The sequence below is a fragment of the Rana temporaria genome, chromosome 9, assembly GCF_905171775.1.
Source record: "Rana temporaria chromosome 9, aRanTem1.1, whole genome shotgun sequence".
Classification (NCBI taxonomy): Eukaryota; Metazoa; Chordata; class Amphibia; order Anura; family Ranidae; genus Rana; species Rana temporaria.
Genome location: NC_053497.1, coordinates 114,927,658 through 114,955,543, shown reverse-complemented (window position 1 = coordinate 114,955,543; position 27,886 = coordinate 114,927,658). Strand labels below are relative to the sequence as shown.

General features: G+C 44.3%; 1 protein-coding gene and 1 pseudogene across 1 annotated transcript in view; both read right to left on the bottom strand.

The window, feature by feature from the left end:
- ARRDC1 (arrestin domain containing 1) overlaps positions 1-27,886 on the bottom strand; it is a 67,089-nt gene that overhangs the window by 20,025 nt on the left and 19,178 nt on the right. The window contains exon 2 of the mRNA XM_040324196.1: positions 16,028-16,138. Within this exon, the coding sequence (XP_040180130.1) occupies positions 16,028-16,138 (111 nt within the window). The remainder of the gene's footprint in view (positions 1-16,027; positions 16,139-27,886) is intronic.
- On the bottom strand, positions 9,953-10,071 carry LOC120914834 (annotated as a pseudogene).

Below are 27,886 nucleotides of genomic sequence, written 5' to 3'. Positions count from 1 at the left end.
AAATCTGTACTTGCCAAATATGCTACAGAAATCTCCCTCCACTAAGCTTGGCTGCAATCATTTTAACAGTGAGCAGCTGAAGATGCTGCCTGTTCACTGCCTGGATTTACACACACACCTCCTGCTCTCATTGGCCCTCTTACGACTCCTCCGTCCTACCTTCCGAGAGAGAGGGTGCATGATGTTATAAGCCTAGGCTTTTTACCAGACAAGAAACATGAAGTGGGCCGTATAGGGTGTTTCCTGGCAGAATTTTTATTTTTTTATTTTTACTATGCAAAGTTAAAAACAGCAAGGGCAGAAGTTTTAATAGATGGAAAGATGACTAGGGGTGCAACGGATCAAAAAACTCACGGATCGGATCGATCCTCGGATCAGGAGTCACGGATCGGATCATTTTCGGATCAGCAAAAAAAAAAAAAAAAGACAAATCTTGTTACACCCACCAGAGTTTTAGATTTCACAGTTCTTCTCAACACAAAACGGAGCTTATGTGCTTAAATACAGTGTTTGGAAATCCGACGGACTGTTTATTGCTAATGTGACAGAACACCTCTGATTTTCACATTTAAACAGTCCGTCAGATTTACAAATACTGTATTTAAGCGTATAAGCTCTGTTTTGTGATGAAATAACTGCATCTCGCAATACTTATATGTGCAGCCAAGTGGAAGTCGCAGCCCCATGTATGAAAGTGGTGTCACCAGTTCCCTACCTTGACCTGAACTATCCCAATCATCAGATCCCTTTAGTGTCATTGATCGGCGGGCTGAGTGTCTAGTGAAAATCCCCCCTACGTGCTCAGTCCATACAGATCCCCCCGATCGCCTCCTCTCTCTTCTCTGGCAAGCAGCAGGACGCCCAGTGCGGCGGCGGCAGCGGCTCCCCGTGTGGATTCCTCAAGGTGCAGCATGGAGCTCATCGCTGGGCTGTTAGGAGTCAATGACATATTGAGCTCAAGTGCCCACAAACTTCCGAGGAGCAGCCTGCATCCCCCGCGCCGGGTGGACCTCAATGGCCGCCGCTTCGATAGCTAGGCCGAAGCCGCGGCCTTTCCTATGGACCAGGAGGCCCGTGGATCGCCGTGTGTCCCGACCCGAAGGTGCTGATCCGTACGGATCAGTTGCACCCCTAGTGACAATACATGATGTGTTCCCACTGTCATATGGCATTCTTGTGCCACAGTGCCTACACACCGTCACGGTTTTATCCACTAACCCCTTTCCTTCATCATTATATTTGACAGGGAAGCCAAAATGCTCCCATACAGGGGATTTAAATGACGCGGGGCATTCAAGCTCCTCCGTTCGCCATGACCACGCTGTGTGTGGACTGAACATTTTTTTTTAGAAAACAATCCTCGGATCACGTGTGTGCGGTTCGGATCAATCTTTTTCGGTTCGGATCACAGATCAATGACGATCCGTTGCACCCCTAAAGATGACTAAAAAAAAATAGGGAAGTTCTGCTTTAAGTATAGATGGCTTTGTTTTACAGGGCTAGTGTTACCATAGGGTCAGTTTAATGCAACTTTCTTAGCGATATCAGTTGATAATGAATACAATGCAGTCTCTGACAATGTAAAACACCAACAATGCTCCCGGATACCAGAAGTCACATGATCTAGAAGGGGGAAAAAAAAAAACAACCCCCACACCACCACACAAAACAAAAAAATTAAATAAAGTGCCCGTGGGACTCCATCTAGGTGTTTTTGGACAATTTTCTGCTCTAAGCCTCAGATCTAAAAACGCCCTACTCTTTCATTTAATGGCCCCTGCGTTCACATCTGAGCTTTCTGTTGCCTTAAAGAGGTGTTCCAGCCTTTTTTTAAGTTTATTAAAAGTCAGCAGCTACAAAAAGTGTAGCTGCTGGCTTTTAATAAACAGACACTTACCTGCTCCACGGCTCCAGCGACGCGCCGGCCGGGGCTCCGCTCCTCGCCCCCCTTCGCCGGCTGGCGTCTTCATTCCTAGTGTGGGCACCCGGCAGTGACAGCTTTCGGCTTCACGGCCGGGCACCCACTGCGCATGCGCGAGCGGTGCCGTCCGATTGGACAGGTGCTCGCCTACAGGGAGGGGCTGCAATAAGGCGATTAAGCTAATCGCCTTACCAGCCCCTCGGCGGAAGTGGGACAGGAAGTCCCCTTCTCCTGAAGCCCCCACTCCCCCCCCAAAAAAATTACATGCCAAATGTTACCCACATGTAAGGAGTGGGTTAAGCGGAAGTTCCATTTTTAGGTGGAACTCTGCTTTAAGCAAAATGCAGGTCTCTCAAAAAAGTACATGAGCTTCTTTTTTGGCAGATTACAGGCATTTTTACTGCTTTTTCATTGGTGAATTGTCAACGTCAAAATGCCTGTACAAAAACACTGCAGAAAACGCCAGAACAAAACAAAAAAACACTGGTAAAATAGCAATGCCTAGATGTAAACACTACAGAGCCTTACATCTGTAGAAACATTCATATGGAAAAAAAATTAATAAAAATGTATTGCATACATATTAGATTATACAAAACAAAAATATTAAAATTACACAAAGAACTGATTTACTATGGTCAGTCTGTTTAGGCATAAACAGCGAATATTCAAATTGACATATTTCAACATTCGCCCAACATGCTCAAAATAGATTTCCATAAATTTGCAAAATATGCGTTTTGTGAACATTAAAAGGGGTTGTAAAGGTTATTTTTTTTTCTAAACAGGTTCATTTAAGCTAGTGCATTGTTGGTTCACTTTTTCCTTTGATTTCCCTTCACAAAAAATTGTTTCCCTTTGTCTGAATTTCTCACTTCCTGTTCCTCCTCAACAAGCTTGTCCCCATCATCCGAGCCGTTCTGGCTGGGGGTTAAGTCAGCGTGTTTGCCCCCCTCCCTTGGGACTACATCCCTGCGGGAAGACGCTGTCAAACTACTTCCTGCGTTTGCCCATTCAGTATATTAAAATGCAAAACAAATGAGTTGCTGCACAAATACCGACATTTGGCCTACCGGGCCTATGCTCACTGGTTAAGGGGATGGCAGTTAGTGGAGCTCAACCATGAAGTAAGTTAATCATATTAAAAGAAGAACTATATCAGAGAAGGGCATGAAAATAATAGAACAAAAAGGTAATCGGGGCATCGTATGGTAAGGTGACCAGATTTTTAAAATGAATTCCGGGGACATATTTTTTCTTTATTAGTAATGGCAACAATCAGCGACTCTCTGCCAGTCGTCACCCGCCTCTCAGCCTCTCAAGTCTTACTCTTCGGGCCCCGGCTACTACTGGATGGGAAGCAGAGGAAGACCACTCTGCCAGGGAAGGCAGGTGGCTGGCCAGGATTTGAGCCAAGACAGAAGAACATGCGAGTGGAGCTGAATGGGCATGCACCCGAAACTGAAGAAATTTTACCTCTGCTCCGACCAGCACATGATCATCAGAAAGGGGCACAGATAATGGGAAAAATACAACCCCCCCTATGCTAGTAGGCACGGCGGAGCGGGGGGGGGGGGGGGTGTAATTCTATTTTTTTAATTTTAATTCTGCACTGACTGTCTTTGAAATTGCCCCTGCCCCCTATTAAATCCAATCTGGGGACAAAACCAGGGACAGACTTGGTCCGGGGACAGTGTCCTCATTCAGGGGACTGTTCCCTGAAACTGGGGATGTCTGGTCACCGTATTGAATGGTGTCTGGCCAGGTCATAACACACAATGAAGGTTCGCTTTAATCTGACAGATAGGATTGTGGGGAGCAATTAGCCAAAGTACAGGAGGGACAAAACTCAGGGTGGGCTTCACCACCATACGAAGGTCACCAGTATTCCAGCATTTAGGTAGGAGCTGGCGCACAGGCATGTCATTTACAAAAAATTGCAATCCCTGAGAGGTGTTCTCTCTACTTATGATTTTCAGCCCGACAGCACAGCAGATATAATCGCAAAAGGATTTCTTTATAAAGCTGTATCTGCTGGGGTTCCTCTTTAATCGCTTCCCCCGGGATGACGTCATATGAAGTCAATCCGGAAGTGGAGACATCTGAATGATGCCTGCAGCTACAGGCATTATCCAGATAATTTTTCCAGCAGGCAATCCCCTGCAATGTAAAAGCCATCACAGCAGTCGTTTAGCTGCTTGATTGCTTTTATAGGCGGTGAGAGAGGACATAAGCCCCCCTCTCGCCGTTCTCTGGTGCTTCCCTGGGCTCGTCCATGCAATCAGGAAGCCGGCGAATAAATTCGCCAGCGGTGGGGTGTTTTACCATTACCCTTGTAAACACGGCTTTTTTTTTTTTTGCTGAAAAGCATGAGATCGATTTATTTTTTTAGGCTTTCCAGCAAAGGACCCCACATCTGTCTGTAAAGAGAACCTGTCAATGCCCTAAATTTTCAAGGGATGTTTACATTTCTTGTAATAGGAATAAAAGTGATCAAAAAATAATTAAAAAGGGGAAAGACGAAGCAAAAAATGAAAGCGCCCCTATCCCCTTGTGCTCACATGCAGAAGCAAACACATATATAGGTTATGCCCGCATATGTAAAAATCGTTCAAACCACATGCGAGGCATCACCACGAATGTTACAGTGAGCAATAATTCTAAAACAAGACCTCCTCTGTAACACTAAACTACATTTTTTTTAAGTACCAAAGTTTGGTGCTATTCCATGAGTGTGTGTAATTTTAAAGCGCGACAGGTTGGGTATCCATTTACTCAGAACATCATCTTTCACATTATTTCGAAAAATTTTGGGGAAAAAAAACAAACAAACACGAACACACACCTGAAAAATTGCTGCACAAATACTGTGCAACATACAAAAAATGTCAACGACTGCCATTTTATTCCCTAGGGTCTCAGAATTTTTTTTATATATTATATGTAACTTTCCAGCACAAAAATATGATTTTTGCATGTAGGAGAGAAGTGCCAGAATTGGCCTGGGTGGCAGGTGGTTAAAAAATAAATAAAAATCTATTCCTTCAATATGAACAATACACAGTGTTTTCCACTTGAAGGCAGAAAAGTATATTGATAAAATCTTGGAAGATAATAAATCAGATAAAGAAAAAATCAATAGTAGGCACAGAGCTAAGTGTCTGCAGTGATTGAGCAATATTTAGGCAATTATAAGGAATTTTTCAGGTGGTCTCAATGAGGTTATTCCACATCATCACATAAAGTGGAGCAAGCCGAAAGACCTTCACTGCAGGGGGCTTTATACCTAGGAGCTTTGGTAATGTAGTCTCTGGAACACACTATATACATGCTGTGTGGACAGGCTATTCATTGAGAATTGCACCCCATGCCTTTAATGCACTTATGATTCGAACGCTTGTCAAAAATAAAAGGGCTACCTTAAAAACAAGTAAATGTGCAGAATATCGCACATTAAACTGCATGAGGCAGGGCATTGCAACAGAATTTTATAGTGTTGCAGAGCCCTTAAATTTCAAACCTGGACAAAATCTGGTAAATGGAACTTCTGATGACAAAGTGCTAAAAAATGTTCCAAGGCCTAATCGTTGTTCCAAAATCTTGTATAGCATTCCCAAAGATTGCTCTCCACCATGGCCCTATCAGCAGGCTACAACCATGGCAGAAAGCAGCTTTCAGAGACAACTACAATGGAACACGGATCAAAGAAGCCTGCTGGCGCAAGGTATGGGCAAGTACGGTAATACAAGATTGTTCTGCAACCCCCTAGGACTTTGACCTTTGCAGTGTGGGGGTCTCAATTCTGCAGAGTTAGGCTTTAAAGTGTTAATAAACCCAGGACCCTGCATTCACTATATCTGGTCTCCCACAATACACAGAACATGGAAATGCAATCGTTTTTAGTAAATATAAACTGCTAAATACCTTTTCTCATCAGCAGTATATAGCAATCTGGTGACGTCTATCAATGTCCGGCTGAGAACTGGTTAGGCGTGTAGGAGTTTCATTCTGCTCCGACTGTCCAATGAGTCTGCATGACCCCTGACTGTCTGGACAGTGCCGACTGGCCACCTGGCCCTGTGCTGATCATATGCACCAACCCCCCCCCCCCCCCCCCACACACACACACCTCTCAATACACACCAAACTGAGCATGCGCAGAGTGCTCTCAAGGCTCAGTTCCATCAGCAGATGGATTGGGGACAGTGGAAGGGGAGAATCAGAGAAGACAGGATCAAACAGCCATACACAATGCAGAGGATGCCCAATTTTCTCCCCACTGCCTAATTCAATATGGCCAGACAGAGGGAAACAAATCCCCTTCCATTTGTTTCTTGCCAGATTGGATTGGAGTCACACCACCAATTTCAATGAAGACCATGTTACCAATGACCGTGGTCGTGTCCCATTTTCAAGAACAATTTGATCAATTCACTTAGGTCATGTGTGAATAACTTTTCAGCCATGCTACTTTCCATCAGATCTTATGGCTGAAAGTAACTTATGATGGCCAATCTCAGTTTTTATAGCCAAGTGAACTGAGCCTAGTGTTCAAGTGGTTGAAAACCTCAGACATGAAATATAAACAAAGTATATACACCTCTACACAGTATGTACGGGTCTCAATTAAAGAACACTTAGTGTAATTTCTCTCTGCCGCTTCATTCCTCTGCCATCAGCATGAATCATTTCTGACAATGGGCCTCCAACTGATTGAGAGTCTCAGCTCTGTGTGTGGAGAGGGATGGGGGTCCCTTTCCCGCCAATTAGCCATCAGACCTCTCCTCACTAAGATCTGCAGAGAATAAACTTCAGCCCCCCCCCCCCTCTTTTTTCCCCTGAAAGCACAGGCAAGCTTCATAAATTTTGGACTTTTGAATGTAGAGAAGAGAAGATTGCAGATAAACAGGTCAAACTTACAGGATTGTTTTTATCTCTTTGCATCACCTGAGGCCAAACACTTCACTAGGTGTATTGTGTTTACAACCACCTTAAGTATTCCAATAATTGTATTATCATTTTTCATGGTGTCAAAACTCAAAGCTTTAACCTCCCTGGCGGTATGATTATGTCAGATTTTAGGTGCTGAATTTGCATGGAAATTTGGCGTTTTATATTGTAGGCCTGTAATTCTTAGGAATAACTCACTTAAATCTGACCAAAGAGTCTAGTAGACATCCCGGGTATGATAACGTTTGAAACACAAAATCATTACATTATAATAAATAACTATAATAACAAATAATGTAATTATAATAAAAATTATTCAATAATGTAATCAAATAAAAAACACTGAAATTTGCTCAGATGCAGAATTGTCGCTGTCATTACCATGTGCGTCGTAATGTCGCAGGGAACGGAGCTCGGCGGCACTCGGGCACTGTGTGAATCGAGCGAGGAGACAGCTCGATCACACAGTGGGGAGGCATCGCAGGATCCAGGGACAAGGTAAGTAAACTCTGCCTGTGGATACTGCAATGCAATCCAGAGTCTGGCTCGGGGTTACCGATATTGGTGCTAAAATCCCACCCCGAGCCAGACTCGTGAATACCGCTCAGGGGGTTAAAGATGAACCCCAACCCTACCTTCAGTGTTGCTTTGCTGCATAGCCTCCTCTCCTGTACTTAAACTGCTTACTCTGAATTCACTGCACAGTGTGGGAGTTTCACAATGAGCATTAGAACCTGGAGCTCAAATAAAACTACCTCATTCCCTGACTGGAGGACATCAAGCATCATCTAGCGCTTTTCTTCCCAGCCTGACTGTCCTTGGCTCGCCCCTTTATTACTGGGTTTCAGTTCTTTCAATCAAAGGCAAAAGCTCAGCATTACATGGGGGGCAATATTTAGAGGGGTCTACATGCAAATGTGGTCTACTTAGAAACACTTGTTCTGAGTACACACTTATCGAATTTGAAATTCGGCCGGTTCAGCAGACCAGCTTCTGTCGGATGATCCTGCTGGAAAACCAGCATTTGACCAGCCAATGGCTGAAGCACTGTGTATTCTGATGGGAGGAGTGCCTTCTGTCACACAATAGTGTATCAAGTGATGCAGAAATCTGAGTTGTTTTTTTTTTAACCTACTTAACATGTACACCCCACTTTACTCTTTAAGACTGACATCCACTCATCAAGGCATTTTTATAATGAGAGAAGTGCGGAGGCAGGGTGCTGTGATGTTTTCAGGAAGCTATATACTGCTGACCCCATAGAGAAGCACAGACACTTAGTGATGAAGTTCGCTGGCTCTAAAATTAAAGGGATGTGATGGAAACAGAAAGGTGGGATTTAAAAAGTACATTAGCATTTTTAGAAGGGGCGGGGACAAAGGAAGGCAATATATAAGCAGAATATAACATCACCTTTGACCCAACGTCCCTAACCCCCCCCCCCCCACACACACAAATGAATTGTCGCACTGAGCTATTAAAGGAGGAGTGTTAGCAAACAACTAGGGCTTAGTGAAATTAGATACACCCAGAAAACGCATGCATTTAATAACCAATTCCGTCAGTGAGCAAGGAAGCACCTATCTACAGCATGCTTGTTTTAAAACAAATATAATTAAAGTGGAACTTTAGTTAGAAAATTAAGTCCTACTAGATCACTTCAGGCTGGCCCTTTTGCAGGTATTTTACTGAGGAGGAACAGGAAGTGAGAAATACAGACAAAAAAAAAAAAAGGATTTTTTGTACTCACCGTAAAATCCTTTTCTCCGAGTCCATGGACGGACACAGCTCCTTAAATCTTGACAAGTGGGTTATGTTCCCCCGTTTACAGGAGAGGACTAGGCATTAACATGTTAGATAATTAAATACATGTTACATTAACAGAGTTTGATAGCTCCGCCCAGACATAACCCTCCTCCCTGCAGTATGCAGCCTCACTTCGTAACAAGCAGTACAATCCTAAAAGGAGGGGTGGGTGCTGTGTCTGTCCATGGACTCAGAGAAAAGGATTTTATGGCGAGTACAAAAAATCCTATTTTCTCTTATCGTCCATGGACGGACACAGCTCCCTTAATCTTGACAAGTGGGACGTCCCCAAGCAGTGTAAAAAAAAAACGAGGGGTGGGAACAGCATCAGTAAAACCAATTGTAACTTCACCCCAAAACAAGCAGAACTCCTCAATGGAGGAGGTGCAACTTTAAACAGCCGCCTGCAAAACCACCTAGCGGCTGAAAGAATTATCAGAAGATGCTCACAGCTGTAAATTCTGGAAAAAGCGTGAACAGACAACCAAGTCGCTGACTCGCACACCTGTGAGACCGATGCATGATGTTGAAAACAAAAAACAAAAACAGGAAGCACCAATTGCCCTGGTTGAAAGTCCCGTGACCGGAAAGGGGGGACCAGCCCCCTAAGAGCATAGGCCTGTATGACGGTCTGCCTGATCCACCAAGAAATGGTGGTTGACGAGACCGCCAGGCCCTTTTGTGGACCAGACACCGACACAAAAGAGAGTCAGATCTCCGAAACGAAGCCGTAGCAGGCAGGTACACCCGCAAGGCGCGTACCACGTCCAAAGAATGTAGCGCAACCTCTGTAGGAATGCGCTGGCCAAGGACACAAGGATGGAAGTACAATGTCCTCATTAAGGTGAAAAAAAAATGAAAGAATGGAAGGTCGCGAGCGCACCACCACCTAATCCTTATGGGAGGATCAAGCATGGCGGCTTGCAAGACAAGACCGCCAACTCAGAAACCCTTCTAACAGAGGTAAAGGCCACTGAAGGGGTCACCTTCTGAGATAGTGTCAAGAGAAAAATCTCTGATGTTTCCAAAAGGAAGGTTCCTGAAGAACCGAGAGCACCAAAGTCAAAACTCATGGGGGAAGAGGTGGGCCAAGAGGGGAAAGTATATGACAAACCCCCTGCACAAAAAGGTACCCACCAGGGAACAGGCCACAAAAAGCCACTAAAAGAACACAGCCAAGGCCGAATCCAGATCGGACGACCTTGCAACCTCCTCGACCACGAGGGGAAGCATAGCCTGATCGCCCAAAATAGTAGGACAATGAACGGTAGACAGGGTCCACAGCACCCGATATTCCCAGGCGGTCTCCCACCCAGGTACTAACCAGGCCCAACCCTGGGTAGCTACCGAGATCAGACATGAGCGGGCACATTCAGGGAGGTGTGGCCGCAAGCCCACGCAAGTCCAACTGGACCCCCCAGGTTCCCCCACAACCTGTGAGGTTGGCGTCCGTCGTAAACACCGACCACTGGAAGGAAGAAACAACTTCCCGGACCGAAGAGTCTGGGATCTTCGTCACCAACTCATAGAGACTGACTAGGTGGCGCACCAGAATCTGATGATTTCAGAGACAAGAGATCTTTACCACCTGGACAGTATTTTCCCTGGAAAACCAGAGTGTGGAACTGGGCATACAGTACCGCCTCGAAGGAGGTTACCCACAGGCCCTGGACCAGCAGGCGCCCGGAGAGAAGACAGATTGTGTGATGCCAATACCTTCACCGCAGACTGAAGAGTCTGCAATTTCTCCAGGGGAAAAAGGACCTTCGCCACGAGGAGTCCGGATCAACCCTAGATACTCCAACGCTGAGTCGGAAACCAGTTTAACACCCACCCGAATCTTTGGAGGGTCTGAATGGCTATAGAACACATCCACTAGGTCTGAGACAGAAGCTGCTCTCGGAAGAAAGTTATCTAAGTAGCCCACAAGGCAAAGCCTCACTGTCCCACAAAGTCAGGATAAGTGCAAGCTCCTAGGTGAAAACCCTTGGTGCTGACGCCAGATCAAAAGGGAGGGCCACAGACTGGCAGAGGCCCTCCCCGATCATGAAGCACAGAAACCTCTGTGACCTGTGCAAAATGGGACATGCATGTATGTGTCCCTGATGTCCGAGGACGCCAGAACGTCCCCCCGGATGGAGCACAGCTACCACCGAACGGATTCCATGTGGAATTACCCGACGTTCACAAAAGGTATTCAGGGCCTGAGGCCCATAGAAAACCCCAAACCTCTCGTCCTGCAGGAAAGGTAAAATTACCCCGCAGCTCAGCAAGTCCCACACTGCCCAAGGCAGACCGACGAGCCGGGAGAGGAAAACACGAGGAAAGAACTCTGTTCTGTAGGTAGGAGGAAACCCTATCTAGTACTCCGAAGAGACCACCTCACAGACCCACTGGTCGGAGAGCAGGGAAGTTCACCGAATTGTGAACCTGCCAGCTGCCCCCCCCCCACCTAGAGACGGGAAGGGAAAGCTACATACAATGGCAGGATTTGGGTGCCGGCGTGATCGGCTTATGCACCCAGGGACGGATTAGTCCCCCAGCTGAGCCTTTGTCGGCCTGGGAGGGTTGCCCTTTAATAATACATACACATAGTGTGTGTATGTATTATATGTAGGTGTATGCACACATGTCTTTGGAGGGTGGGAGGAAACCCACGCAGACACAGGGAGCGACAATGCAAGCTCCAGGCAGATTGGTGTCAGTGTCCGGATTCGAACCAATGACTCTCTTGCTGCCAAGTAATGGAGTTACCACTACACCACTGTGTGCATAAAACCATCTCTGAAACAGAAGCCCTGGATAACAAGGGTGCGACATTCAATAAAGCATCACAGATCTATACAAGGCCCTGGACCAGCTGGTCCGCTAGCCTAATAACTTCGGGAGAGAGTCGGGGCTCCTTCACTGTCTGGTGCAAAATGCTCACTCCGTGAGTGACTGAGACCCCAGCGTAGTGGCCCCAATAGGCCGCAAGTCAGACCCCAGCATGGTAAACATGGAACGGGTCAGTACTTCGGATCTTCCATGAGTCAGATCCATACAAGCGGGGGTTCCCGCAATAGGGAGAGTGGTCACCTATACATGACACCCGGAGGGTCCACCACCAGAGAAGAAGCCCACCTTTTGAAAAGGCTCTCCTCAACCGCCCGGCGGTGAGGGACTACAAAAGCCCTCAGTGGCCTTTCTCATTCCGCATCTTAGAAATTATATTATTAAGAAGGGCACAGAAGGAAAAAACCTACACAGAGCGGTCTGATTTGTGTGATCCAAAAAAAAAAACGAGACCTCGGCGGAAACCTAGCTGCACTATCCAGCTTAAGAGAGTCCCTTGCAGCAGTGAGAAGCACACCCATAAATGCCTTATCCTGCTTTTTTTTTTTTTTACTACCCAGGTACCTGGTCTATGGCTCCATAACAGAGCATTCCCCAGGGAATAACGGGGGAAGGGGGCAATCTTTTACCGCCCGTCCGCAGTCCACCCCCACCCTGGCACAAACGTGTCCAGGACTAGCAATAAAACCTCTGTGGGAATCCCAGGTGCCAACACCTGCTGAGATACTGACTCCAAATATTAAAAATATTTACATAGTGTATGTATAATATGTAGGTGTATGCACACCTGTCCTTACAAATAAACAGAAGCTCCTAGAGCCCTATTCAGGGCATCTCACCCACTTGCTGCGCTGACCAGGAGTACCCAGGGGACTCATCTCAGCACACGGAGTGTGAGAGGAAAAGAACCATGAGGTAACTGTGCGGCATCTGCAGGGACCTGTGTGCGCCATAGGATACAGCACTAGGGGTTAGGACTACTCCAAGATGGCCGCCAAGCATTCAGAACGCGGCCACAGGAAAATGGCCGACCGCAATGTAAGCTGCGCCATATCGCGGCTACGACAAAATGGCCGCCAACGGGAGTTTTCAATGCAATTGAAAAAAAAAAAACTCCTCAAAAAATGGCGCCAGCGCCGGCCAAATAGTGGCAAAATGCCACGTTTAAACAGGAAAAGCCTCCTAGGGCTTTTTAACAGTGAAAAACCCCTCACAGGAAAGCCCCACACAAAAAAGAAAAAAAACACAGGCCAAATAACAGTCCCCTCAGGAAGGCCCCCAACAGCGGCAATGTTAGCAATACAGCAAAGGGAAAGGAGCAGGTAAGGGAGGAGAAGAGGACCCCTGAACCCCAGCCGTACCAACCCACCGAAGCGGGAGGGACTGTACTTACCTGTCCGAGCGAGGACCCGCTGACACATTCCTGACAGAACTACAACCGCAATGGAGGTAGCCGTCAGCCCGATCCACTGTGAGTGAGGCAACACCACAGCCCAGTCATATGTGGAGCTCGGAGCAAAGCTCACTGGCCACCCCAGGAGTCATGGGGTATGGCGTGGCAGACCCAGCCTCTTTGCAAAGGTGTGCCCACGCTTGCTGGTCGGACTGAGTAGACTACAAGGTTCTATTTTTTCCAGCCTGTCTCTCAACCAACAGTTGAAAGAAGATTCTTCAAGAAAAAGTAAAATTAAATTACAATTTCTTCTCAGGGCGCTGGGCCCAAAGGAAGCCATACGTCCTTCTCCTTGCTAGGCAGAACGAAACTGAGGCTGCAAAATGCAGGGAGGAGGGTTAGGTCTGGAGGGACCGCCCCCTGGGCAGGGCTGTTCAACTCTGTTAATGTAACATGTATTTAATTATCTAACATGTTTCTGCCTAGTCCTCTCCTGTAAACAGGGAACATAAATCTTGACAAGTGGGTTAAGGAGCGGTGTCCGTCCATGGTCGATAAGAGAAAAAAAATTTAGAAGGGAAATCGAAAGAAAAGGTAAGTGAACCAACAATGCACTAGCATAAAAGGAACCCATTTAGAAAATAAAAAATGAACCATTACAACCCCTTTAAAGAGCCGCGTCAGTGCCCCTGTGAGAGCGGCTATTCGGGTCAACCGGCATACAATGTCCATCCAGGACGAGAGGCGCACTGTCCCTCCGTCACTTGACGATGGGCGGCAAGTGGTGAATTAAAAAAACAAAAAAACAAAAAAAAATAAACACACTCCAAAGCCATAGAGGTGACCAAAGCGAATCTACTCTTTGATCGCCTGTGTGGCCAGCTGGCGGCACCGTCTGTTTTTCAGGCGAGCTGGCAGAAACCGCAAGCCCAAAAAACTATGGCTGCTTTCGTGAAAAAGCCACCTGCATGTTTAGGGTCGTTGTCCTGCTGGAAGGTGAACCTCCGCCCCAATCTCAAGTCTTTTGCAGACTCACACAGGTTTTCTTCCAAGATTGCCCTGTATTTGGCTTCATCCATCTTCCCATCAACTTTGACCAGCTTCCCTGTCCCAGCATCCCCACAACATGATACTGCCACCACCATTTTCAACGTGGGGATGCAGTGTTAGTGTTTTGCCTTTAGGCCAAAAAGATCAATTTTGGTCTCATCTGACCAGAGCACCTTCATCCACATGTTTGCTGTGTCCCCCACATGGCTTTTCACAAACTACAAATGTGACTCTATTTTCAGATGATGGATTGAGCAGTGCTCCGTAAGATGTTCAAAGCTTGGGATATTTTTTTTATAACCTAACCCTGCTTTAAACTTCTCCACAACTTTATCCCTGACCTGTCTGGTGTGTTATTTGGCCTTCGTGATGCCGTTTGTTCACCAAGATTCTCTAACAAACCTCTGGAGGGCTTCACAGTACAGCTGTATTTTTACTGAGATTAAATTACACACAGGTGGACTATTTACTAATTAGGCGACTTCTGAAGGCAATGGATTCCACTAGATTGCTATACTCATAGAACTCATCTAAAGTCCCAATTTCCCCTTTCCTATTTCCACTAGATTTTAGTTAGGGGTATCAGAGTAAAGGGGCTGAATACAAATGCATGCCACTAGGGCTGCAACTAACGATTATTTTCATAATCGATTAGTTGGCCGATTATTGTTTCGATCGGATAATAGACTTAAAAAAAAAAAAAATTGGGCCAATTTGTTGTTGGGCAGATTACAAAAAAACTAATTGCTGCAAAAACACATTACATGCTTTTCTGCAGCTTCTCCATTGAAGTATATTGAACCAAAAAAAACAAAATAGCACCATTTTGCGTTAAAAAGTCCTTACCCTTTCCAAATACACAACAGCTGAAAAAAAAATCATGGATGTAAATGTGTCCCATAGGAAAACATGTAACTGAACTGTAGTTTGTTTCTGCAAAAAGCACCAAAAAACAGAGGTGTGACCCAGGCCTGAGATGTTTAGTAACATAAGGGGGTTAAAAAAACAAAAATAAGTACAAAAAGAGCAAATAATCGCTACTGTAAGGGGTTCATTTTTTTACTGTGGGACAGTGAAAGTAATATTTACAGTAGCGATTTGCTTTTTTGTACTATAAAAAGGGCCAATTTTATTTTTTTAACCCCATTATGTTACTGGCCGATTAATCGATTATGAAATTAATCAATTACAATTTTCATAAATCAATTAGTTGTCAATCGATTAGTTGTTTCGGACCTACATGCCACAGATATTAGTAAAAAAAAAAAAAAAAAAAAAAAAATTGAAAATCATTTTACTTCCACTTCACAATTCTGTGCCACATTGTGTTGGTCTATCACATAAAATCCCAATAAAATACATTAACATTTTTGGTTGCAACACGACAATGTGGAAAATTAGGGGTATGAATACTTTTTCAAGGCACTGTATCTCCATTAAAAACACCTGTAAACGAAATGCAGCTAAATGCGAATTACCATGTTTACAAGTTGTTACAGGCATTTGGCGTTTCAAATGCCTCTGAATATCCGTCCTGAACACTTTTTGCTTTCCAAAAAATACTTCCAAAATCAACTGTCTATAAAACAACCCTTTGTACATTTACTGATAAGTTTAAAAAAAACGCCCAACTGCTCCTTAACCCCCCTTTCACACAGTCGGACCGTTCAGGTCCGCCTGTCAGTTTTGTTGGCGGACCTGAACGGCCGCTCTATACATCACTATGGATCGTTGGATGTCAGCGGAGACATGTCCGCTGACATCCAAGCCCGATCTGCTAAAATCAGACGGATAGCGATACGTTGCCATCCTTCCATGGCGGATCGGCTTGGGTGAGATCTAATGAAAAACGGACATGCTGTCTATTTTCATCAGATCTCTCCATTAGGAGACAGCGGCTCTGGACTTGTCATCTGCCGGCTCAGCGGAGATCCACGGAGAGCTCTCCCGCTGAGCTGGCGGACTCCACTGCGACGGATCCACCTAGTGTGAAAGGGGCCTTAACGTCCGTTTACCAGCAGCAGTGTACATGAGGCCTTAAATGATACTTTCTACCATGCAGGTACATTTACCTTTGTCGGCCAGTGAGAAGGTTCCACTGAAGTACTGCTCTTCTATGTTCCATGATGTCTCATTAACTTTGTTTGACACACCGCAAGACCCAACACAGTTGACTTTGATTGCTATGAAGGAAAAGGAAAGAGACCAGAGTTAAATGTGCACCATATACACAGTCCAATACATTAGTACTTCCCATCACCAGAGTATTATAGCATTTCTCCCAAATTATGGATAGGGCAGGAAGAGATAAAACTTTTTTTTTTACTGCAAACTCATTGGGGGCGATTCAGTCTTACTTCCTGTCCCTGTGACAACTAAATGGTGGAAAGAGCCGTCATTGGGATAGGAGGTGGAGGTTTTACTTCTAGAAAGGAAGCAAGGATAAATCTCCCCAATAGGATAAAGACGAAAATAAAAACATGACAAAGCTCCAACCTCTTTCTCCATCCAAAAAAAAAAAAAAAAAAAAAAAAAAAAAGAAGTTTTGGCTGCAGTTGGGGACACTTTTAGACAATATAACATGCAAAAAAAGCCCCACCTGGGGACCTGTAAATAAATGCCACACCCTTAGGTAAAAAGGCAGAGCTGTCATTGCGGGCTTAATTATGGTTACATCCTAATCCTGTCTGCACCCAGGTTTCCTTATTTCTAGACTTCCAGGTTCAGCAGATGAGACCACAGGGCTGCATTGGTAATAAAAATCATTTTACACAAACATCCCTTTGTAAAAAACGCGATTCCCCCAGAGCCCCACCCACAACAGATCTGGCTGGTGGCAGCATAGAGAGGGTTAAACATCATTGAGCGGCTTCCCCGTCTTCCTGCGGTCTTTTCCAAACATCCAAGGGGGAGAGGGGTTCCCCTGGTAACAGAGGAAGCAGCAAAATCTGCCCTATAAATAGCCAAGCTCTCCCTCTGTGTCTTCACCTTATCAAGTCACAGCTGCCATGGACGATACACAGGCTCCGGCATTACCCAGAGGCCTCTAGTTCAGGGCAACTTATGCTCATCCAGCCATTTTTCACCAATACCATAGTCGCCTACCGACAGTTAGCAAAGAGTTCCAAGTATGCACATTTCAGGCCCAAATCCCCAAATCTTTGGTAGTTAGGAGTGGCGGAAACCCGCGTGACAGTTTTACTGCTGGTTGTGTCCCCACTGGAGAGATTCATACCATTTCCTGGTGACCATTGTCAGTGGGATGGAAAATCTAAACTTTTACAGTTTTCACCAAAACAGGAGAGGGCTAATCTTCCAACAAAGACACCTGTTCTGGTGACAATGGTCTAAGAGGGGATGTCACCTCACTTTAGGTTGTGTCTCCTAGACAGGAAGGGAAAGATCCCCAATGGAAAAACAGGGAGATATCCCTTTACTGCCTATTCTGGGGACACAATAATTAATATTTCTCCTCCTATTCTGGTGACAACAGTAACATTTTGAATTTCCCTATTATTTTTCAATCCACTGACAATGGTCACTTTTTTTGTTGTTTAACCAGCGGGTGAGTAAATCCTTGGTAAAAGTTGTCTATCTTGTGTGAAGAGATTTATTAAACCTAAAAATGGAACTTCCGCTTAATCCACTCCTTGCCCCCTTACATGCCACATTTGGCAGGAGGAGTGGGACTTCCTGTGCTCCTTCCGCCGAGGGGCTGGCAAGGCAAATAGCTTAAATCGCCTTATTGCAGCCTTATTGCAGCCCCTCCCTGTAGGCAAGCGCCTGTCCAATCGGACGGCGCCGCTCACGCATGCGCAGTGGGTGCCCGGCCGTGAAGCCGAAAGCTGTCACTGCCCACACTAGGAATGAAGAGGAGCGGAGCCCCGGCCGGCGCGTTGCTGGAACCGTGGAGCAGGTAAGTGTCTGTTTATTAAAAGCCAGCAGCTACACTTTTTGTAGCTGCTGACTTTTAATAAACTTAAAAAAAGGCTGGAACACCCCTTCAACAGACCAAAGCTGCAGTCGCACCTGTGCGCTTCCGTGCACGGATTGTAAAACACGTACTGCACTTGTGGTGCCATTAAAAAGGGAGAAGGTTTTTTTTTTTATCTTCATGCATGAAAAAAATAAATAATCTGTGTGCAGCAGCACCTCCTTACACTTTACCTGAGCCCCATCTTGATTCAGTGATTATACATAAGAGCCTGGGCTGTCCGGGACTCTCCCTCCTGATTGGCTGAGACACAGCAGCGGGCGCCATTGGCTCCCGCAGTTGCCAAAGTCAGTTAGCCAATAAGGAGAGAGAGAGGGGGCGGGGCTGTCTGAACGGACACAGGGAGCAGCAGCTCGGGTGCCCCCACAGCAAGATACTTTATAAAAACACTGGTCTGGCATGGTATATCACCAATAGAATCTTATCCTGAATACGCCTTTGTTCTCAAGAGAGCAAGAAACGCATCAATGCACATTGTAAAGGAGCAAACAATTGCATGCCCCAACGCATCTGAAAAACTTGAAGTGCACGCTGTTTAGATCCTAAAAAGCATAAAAGTTTATGATCTACAAAAATATTTGACCATTTGTAAACAAAACCAAAATTTGAAATAACCCTGAACTCATTATCCACCTTTTTCTTAAATAAATCTGCGTGACAAAGATGGCGTCAGATTAAACCCTGTACTTTTCTGCACAATCCTGTACGTTTCTTTTCCCACTGAATCCCCCATGAGACTAATCGCAGGAAGTTAGAGACTGCACGCTTTGTTACATCTGCAAATGAGGCTAAACTGGTTCACTAAGCAGCACTTATTTCCCTCTCCCTGTTCGGTTGGAGCGCCGACATCCTCTGTGACCGCCATACAGAGAGCTGAACAGGTCTGCAGTGTACAGAAAAAAAGGACGAGAGAGTCAGAAGTTCAATGAAAGATCTGACTCATTCCAAAAGACTATAAATTGATTACAAAAGCCCTGGGGTGGTAACCAAACATCCTATAATAAACAAGAGATTGGATTCAAATTGTGTAGAAAAAAAATTGACTTTATAGGCACGTATAAAAATTTAACGAGTTTTAATAATTCACATAATATCATAGAATATGCACAGAATACATATGAGATAAAAGATACAAAAATAAAAAAAATGTGTAGAAAAACAAAGGCCGAATGTTTTTTCCCCAGAGAAGTATACAATATGAGCTTGCTAGGGAAATAAGGCCCACACTTGATTGGTGGCATTTCCAAGCCGTTCCATGAAGAGTTAAAAAAGACTCAACATGTTTCACGACCGAAATATAGCTTCTTCAGGAGCTTCTAAATTTTAAGAGAACATACTTCTAGAATATGGTATAAAATGTAAAGTACATAATGACAGTGCATGTTAGTATCTGTATGCATTTATGCATGTGAAACTCACCAATGAATTAGTGCGAATAGAGAGCATTAAAGGTCGCCCAAAAGACAAAAAATTACAGATCTCAGAGGGATTCAATAAAGTCTTAAGGACAGACCAGAACTTAGTACGGAAAACCTGCGTGCGTTTCCCACACCACGTTCAAAATGCACTGCATTTGCGATCTGCAGCGGGTGTCAGTGTTAACCTAATGATACCACAAACGCAGGTCTCAAAAACGCATTGCGTTTGCTTGCACTGGATCGCATTTTACAGAAGTACTATGAGATCCGGTTGCTGTGCGTTCTATAAAGTAGAACATTCACTACTTCTGGTGCAGTCCAGCGCAAAATCATACCATTTAATTAAATAGGCTGAAATCACACGGAATTTACACAGATTGCATGTAAATGGTACAGAAATGCACAGCACGTTCCTGTGCAATTCATGATGTGAACCGACCCTTAAGCTAGACACAGTTAGGTCACTTTCACACTAAACGCCCCGTGCTCGTGGTAAAGCGGTGCTTTTTTTAGCTTTTCTTTTAGCCGTTTCTGCTGTGCAGAGCAGACATTGACGCAGTCCCACGCTCCTCTATGGGAAAAATCATATAGAACCAGACCGCCTGTCCGTTTCCATCCGATGGATGGATGAAAAATAGGACCAACATCCGTCTATTTTTGGTGGACAGGGTCGAATGGCGGCGGGTGTCAACATACAGGTGTCCACCGACATCCACCGCTTCTATAAAGGACAATGCAACGTCCAATCAGGTCTGCCCGAAAAACTGACAGGCAGACCTGATCTGACAGCACGTGTGAATGGGCCCCCATGTGCTTTTGCCCATTCTTCAGCTGCTGTAGATTGACCAATAATAGGGAGGTGAAAATGAATTGCATAAGGTTTGCTTTACTGGGTTTTGTTGAGCAAACAAGTATATCTATTAGCACAGTTCTACTACAAAGCTGTATAGAATACGGATGACAAGATTAGGTTTTAAGGAGAGTCAGATAACCATTGCCAATGTATCACCCAATGGCCCCACTTGTTAAAAAATCTTGGTAGGAAAGGGCAATTGGAAAAGTTAGGCCCCTTTCATACTGGGCACGGGAGGTGCGGTGGCAGTATAGCACTATACCGCCTGAAAAACGTGTCAGTGTGAAAGGGGCCTTAGAGCACCTCCTCTAGAAAAAAAAAAAAGACACTGCATATACTGGCACATCATAAACACGAATGCTCAGAGGAACCACATGAAGACATGACTGGATGGGTCATGTCTGACTTTTCTCACAGGTCTACCTTTACGGTTATTACTTCCTTCAGGAAAGATTAGGCCTAGTGTGTCACCAAGTGTTGGGCAATGAGTGAATTCTTTTCACGTTAAACATTAAGCCCTGATAAGAGTCATACAACTAAACCAACCAAAGTAATTTCACAGTATGCCTCGATAGGCTCTTAGCTCAGGCATTTAGCGGAGAAAACCCCTCCTTTCCTGAGTACTCCTGGAATGTATGACATCATTCGCCTAGGCAAGAAACCAGGAAGTAACTGAAGAAATATAGAAGAAAACTTTAAAGTAGAAGTTTACCCCAAGACTAAAATCTCTAAATCTACTTGCATCCACAAATTTAAGACTAACCTATCTAGGTTGGTCACATTAGGATGTGAACACCAGCGTGAAAGGCAGAGTTTGCCCACACGGGATGCACAGGCATTCCATGCATCCATGCACCATATCAGATGGCACGCAGCAGCTACTGCTCTCACCATATCAGATGGCACGCAGCAGCTACTGCTCTCACCATATCAGATGGCACGCAGCTACTGCTCTCAATTTGACACTTGTGTGGGTGCAGATGCATGTCCCTAATGCAAACAGTGTGAGTTTGGGGCCAACATGTCAAACTGGAAGCAAAAGCTGCGTCAATGCATTCGATGCATCTCAATTGCTATAAATCGGGGACAATCCGCATGCGGATGCATGAAACTGTGCAGGCAAACTTGGCCCCTTGCACAGGTGTTCACCTTAACCATAAGACATCTGTGAGGTTGCCAAATCTTCACACTGGCTGTGGCCATTAGGAGGGGCTCCCACCATCCCTACTAGACTTTAAATAGTATATGCAATAGAGAATGTAACAGAAGGAACATCAGAACAGAGGCACATACTATGGCAGCAAGATTCCATCACTGGAGATGTAGAAAATATCACTTAGCAGACAGCCTGGAAGAATCCTTTTATAACTTACTATTCCCTGGGCACTACTGGCATTCATAAGTGCCTGTCCTCTGACTACGGGAAGAGGATCAGACAGTACTTCTACAAATTCTATAAAGAGATTATTATACAATCATACAAAAGAAAAGCAATAAAATGATTGTTTTGTATGGGGTACACTCAAACAGCTGAGCAGCCAAATGTGAATGTCTTTCTCAAGAGATCTGTAAGAGAAGACCAGCCACTTTCCTGAGTTTGCAGAGCGCTGGCTGCAATAAATTCAGGTTTGACTTAGAGCTGCACCAGTCCGTCTAAAATGAGAATCACAATTTTTTGGGCTTAGAATAAAGATCACGATTCTCACGGTGCAACATCTTCTTTGGCATAATACAAAAAAATTGTGCCAACTTTGCTGTTTCGTTTTTTATTTTTTTTATTATTCTTTAAAGTGCATTTTTTTTATTATAAATTGCGTTTGTCACACTGTATTTGCGCAGCGTTTTCAAACTATTGAAACAACCATCATTTTATTCTCTAAGGTCTCTGCTAAAAAAAAAAAAAAAAAAAAAAGAGAATATATAGAGAATATAATATATATATATATATATATATATATATATATATATATATATATATATATATATATATATACATATACATATACATATACATACATACATATACATACATACATACATACATACACACACACACATAAGCAAATGTCAGAAAAGGTTTGGTCATTAAATGGTTAAACTTCCTTCATCCACACGCCAAAAGAATGAAAAGATACTTTGTGTCCACTTATTTGCATGCTGTGAGAACTCTCTGCACTTGTTAGAAAGATTGTGATATGCCGTTTCGAAGATCGGGAAGGAAAAAGATTGCGATTTCGAGCCTTCGCGATTAAATCGTGCAGCTCTAGTTTCACTACAAGATTAATGGGCCATCCACCCAAAACAAAAATGACTTGCAGCGGCGCATGCGCACAGGGGATTTTCGGCTTAAGGCCCGGCAGACTCCGGACCTTGCCAGAAAAGAAGTCTCCCGCGTGCATGCGTGGGAGTGACGACATCGCGGCTCCACAGCGCTGGAGTCGCGATACCCGGAAGACACGCCGAGGCAACATGTCAGCTACCTCAGGGTGTACCAGGTAAGTTACAGACGCCTCGTTCCAAGGTAAGCATTTCATAATGAGCTAGTATGCGGTGCATACTAGCTCATTATGCCTTTTGCCTTACAGGTGACCCAAAAAAAAAAAATTGTCTATGGGACTATACAGCCAATTTATTAAACCCAGCATAGCCTAACTCTTATGAATTACTTTTTATTTTCACCCCCAACACAAGATGCTGAACATGAGTGAAGACACTGTCTGCTCCATAAAGAAAATAGGCCTCAAGCACCGTGTAAGTCTTTTGGCAAAGTTTATGTGGAGTGTCCCTTTAAATAGTGGGTGTCCAAAGCTGACAGGAAGCCTCATATTTCTGGGACCGGTGAGGGGTGGCAGGTAGAGCCAGCTCTGCTGCGACTACATACAGAGATTGCCTGTTTCCACAGAAGCTCAATGACTGCAAACAAAAGGCAAAGACTGGGCCCAGGACCAAAACCTGAGTCAGACGCCCTCCCCCCACCCAAGGCTGCACTTCTCCCATTACAAGGTTTCCCATTGCACTGCACTCCCTCCCCCCTGCACTACATAACTCCTTGTGTAATGTGTAGCTGCACCATCCCCCCCCAAACACCTACAGTCCCTGTCAGTTTCACTACAACTTGGGCCCCTTTCACACATCAGATGGTAGGCAGGTGTTAGCAGACACATCTCCACTGACATCCACCTGCCCATACAAGTCAATGATTGGGCCCACTCAGATATACCTGAAAGCATTTTGTGAACAGCAGTGCCAAGTAAGCGACCACCTGTGGCTACTATGCAGAAGAGCACCTGCTCTGCACTGGACCCGCTGATATCACTGTAGTGGCAGCGACTACTATAGTGTTTTCCGGCTTCCACAGGGATCGGTCAGACATGCGACATGGACAGTATCTCACAAAAGTGATTACACCCCTCACATTTTTGTAAATATTTTGCTATATGTTTTCATGTGACAACACTGAAGAAATGGCACTTTGCTACAATGTAGAGTAGTGAGTGTACAGCTTGTATAACAGTGTACATTTGCTGTCCCCTCAAAATAACTCAACACAGCCATTAAAGGGTCACTAAAGGAAAAACTTTTTTTAGCTGAAATGACTGTTTACAGGGCATAGAGACATAATAGTTAACTGATTCCTTTTAAAAATGATTAAAAATTGATAAAAAAACAATCATATAATGTGCCTGCAGTGTAGTTTCGTTTTTGCTGTTGTTTTCTGGTTCTCTGATGTACAGAGAGCCACTAGAGGGCAGTCAGCCAATAGAGAGCAGTGATACTTTGTCTAAAACTCCTCAGCACCAATCCAGTTTCGTTTTACACACAATAATCACATTAGTGACCACCGTGAGAAATCTCCCAGTACTGTGGTTATCAGGAAACAGGCAACCAGCAAGTGTCCAGAACAGAGAGGATTTACAGCAACATGAAAGCAAAAACGAACAATGAGGACATGAAACCAGGACTGCAGTAAGGTAAAGGAAGCTATTTAGCTAAAAAAAAAAATTCCTTTAGTGACTCTTTAATGTCTAAACCGCTGGCCAAGTGAAAATGTTAAAATGGAGCCAAATTAGCTATTTTCCCTCCCAGTGTCATGTGATTCGTTAGTGTTACAAGGTCTCAGGTGTGAATGGGGAGCAGGTGTGTTAAATTTGGTGTTAATCGCTCTCACCCTCTCATACTGGTCACTGGAAGCTCAACATGACACCTCATGGCAAAAAACTGAAGATCTGAACATTTGAATTGTTGCTCTACATAAAGATGGCATAGGCTACAAGAAGATTGCCAAGACCCTGAAACTGAGCTTCAGTCCCAATCTGTGAAGCTTTGGTGAACTCCATGCCCAAGAGGGTTAAGGCAGTGCTGGAAAATAATGGTGGCCCAATTTGGACATTCACTTAGGGGTGCACTCACTTTTGTTGCCAGCAGTTTAGACAATAATGGCTGTGTGTTGTTATTTTGAGGGGACAGCTAATATACAATGTTATACAAGCTGTACACTCACTACTTTAGATTGTAGCAAAGTGTAATTTCTTCAGTGTTGTCACATGAAAAGATATAATAAAATATTTACAAAAATGTGAGGGATGTACTCATAAAGGCGTACAAAAGCTTTTGCTGTCAAAAAAAGAACAGTCATATTTCAGTTTACCTTTGAAGTTTGAACATGTAATCAAAAACCAGGCATTCTGGAACAATGTACTGAAGACTGCCCAATCAAAGAGAATAGAAGACACATTTGCCCAAAAAAAACACCACACACACACACACACACACACACACACACTGAAGCATGGTGGTGGAAATGTTATGGTTTGGGTTTCCTGCTTTAGAGTCTGGGCAGCTCAGTCAAACCATGAATTCTGCATCATTCTGGACTTTTTTCAACCTTGCCTACTATGTAACCAGAAAGAAGTGTTTCAACACAATGATCTGTAGCCCTCCAACTGTGGTGGAACTACAAGTCCCATCAAGCCTCTGGGAGCCATGCTTGTGGCTGTCAAAGAAATGCCTCCTGGGACTTGTGGTTCTGCCAAAAAAATAAATAAAAAAATGGAGGGCCAAAATTAGCCTCCCCTTGATCTATATAGGTTCATTTCAGCTCCATTTGAAGTACTTTCAGGAAGATTTATGGCATATTCTGCATCAAAATCTTAGGCGAACAGACTGAAAGCAAACATTTTAAGGTGGCCTACTTTGGAAATGTTTTTATTTCAGCAGCCGTTCAGCATGGGTGTCAATTGTCTTTATCATAAAAACATGGAACAGCAAGTGTGTAAAACCAGGAAAGTGACTTCCAGGTAAATGTTCTCTCTGAAAGTGCATCAGGTCTGCCTTCTAAAGCTGAACTCTACCCATATACCCTGGGCATTGCAGCGTGACTCATAGCAGAACATTAGGTGTGCTTGTACAAACTCTTACTGAACATGCGGTATTGATGTCAGCGAAAGGAAACCAGCCACTGCCAAGCCGCCACTCCCAGCCTGGAATTGACTCTATGTCAACCGAGGAGAGTGCGATTTATCAGCAAAGCCACGCCGGACATGCGAGTCCTTACATCACCAAGACAAGGAAACTCTGGGGGTTGGTGTATCATTATCTGGGGTAAAGGCTGTTATGTGTTCATAACAGAACAAAAAAAAAAGGAGGACCTGTAACTTTTGATATAGCTTCTGGTAAAAAAAGCATGAGCATTCCTTACAAAAAATGTAATTGCGTATCTAACGGACTCGCCCCATTCTCCACTGGGAGTTCCACATTATGACACACTTATTAGTTCTCTCAGCCCATCTAGTACACATACTCCTTTCTGGCAGAACACATCTAATGCTGAAGGATTAGGTTACAATCTCCTCTAGGTACACAGACTTCAGCTTTAAGGCAGATCTGGGTGCTTTCAGCGAGCACGCTGGGTTATTGTTAGAACATTTATATGAAAGTCACTCCTGATTCAACCTCACACCCTTCCTGCATATTTCTATAGATCTGGAAACTCTTCATGTGCTTATGATAAAGAGGCAATCAGCACCGTGATCATGGACCGCATGATAGGGAGGTCACCAGCAGGGCCGTCTTTAAGGCAGGGAAAAAGGGGCATGGGCCCCGTCATTGCTCTGGGGCCCAAAGCAACTGCCTCATACTTGCCAACTATCCCAGTTTACATTCCCCTGTCCCTTGAAGTTTTAGTCATGTGCCATGTCCTGACATCTCAGTGTGAAGTGCTGCTACTAATGCTGCCCAACTCTGCCCTATTGTGTACAGATGACTTCACCTGCAGACCCTGTGTTTTTTTCACGGTCAAAAAAATTTTATTTATTGAGAAAAGAGCAAATAAAGTACAATAAGAAAAAAACAAAAAGAAGATCATAATAACAAATGGCAGTTGGTACACTTCATAAACCAGGATTAAAGCAAATAAAAATATATACATGGAATCTATCCGGACGCATCACTGCATGCAATATTCCTTCAGGACCTCAGGTTAAGGCAGACCACAGCAAAACCAAACAAAGGGAAACAGTAAGGCAGACCCTGTGTTTACATGTAAATAACCGTCATTCATATGTAAATAGCTGAGGACGGAGGCATTCATATGTATATCACGCCCCTCTGCAGTGAAGAGTTGATGTACTGTACAGTAATCTCTAGAAACCAATCAACAAGAAGAAATCATATGCTGTAACCTCTAGCAACTAATCAGTGAGCCGTAAAGTGTGCTGTAACCTCTAGCAACCAGTCGGTAAGTGGTAATAATATGCTGTAACCTCTGGCAACCAATCGCAATCACTGCCTGATTCGATACAGGAAAATGATTTTAAGTCTAGCCAATATTTATTGTATGTCTCAGAGCAGGGGGAGACATACAATAAAATAAAAAGTTTTGCCCAGGTTCCAATCAACATTAAAGTGGAGTTCCACCCATTTTTTTTATGTTTGTCTGTGCTGCATGCTCTAATCTCATAGTGTTCAGAATGGACAATTTTTATTTAATGTGTTGCTTGTAAATACCTTTATTTTGTAGTCCTTCATTACTTCCTTCTCCTTATTAGCCTAGGCTATTTGCAAGGGTTTCTGGGATAGGCATCATGTTTCCCAGTAGTCCTTGCAAACCTGACTGAAACCTATTACATTGCTTGTGCACTGAGCATGTGCGAGATATGCAAAGCCGAAATCCAGGAAGTCATACAGTCTGGCTTGATAATGCCCACACTTAAGATGGCCACGGTCTATTTCTAGATTATAAACTATCTAAATGCTGTAACAACCTAACAAAACGGACCTTAGTTTACAGACTAACTTTACTAGAATACATTAAGCTTGTGTATTACAGGGGTATTTATATTTAAAAAGTGAAATTGTGGGTGGAACTCCCCTTTAAAGACGGCCCTGGCCACCAGCACCCACGATGATGAACATGGACTGCATGATAGGGAGGCAAACATTCTGAACACGCAGTAGATATGAGAGAGGCAATCTGCACTTATACTAAACACGAGTACAACAAGGAAGTGACATGAGGGCTTGCCTACCTGGGTATGATCTGAGCAGAAAGCCAAGGCAGTCCCTCACGCTACAACTTTGTTGGCGAATCTAAAAGATAATGTCCAATCATAATACACATGTATGGTCAACTTCAGAGAAGAGGACCATACATGCAGAACCAGGGAAT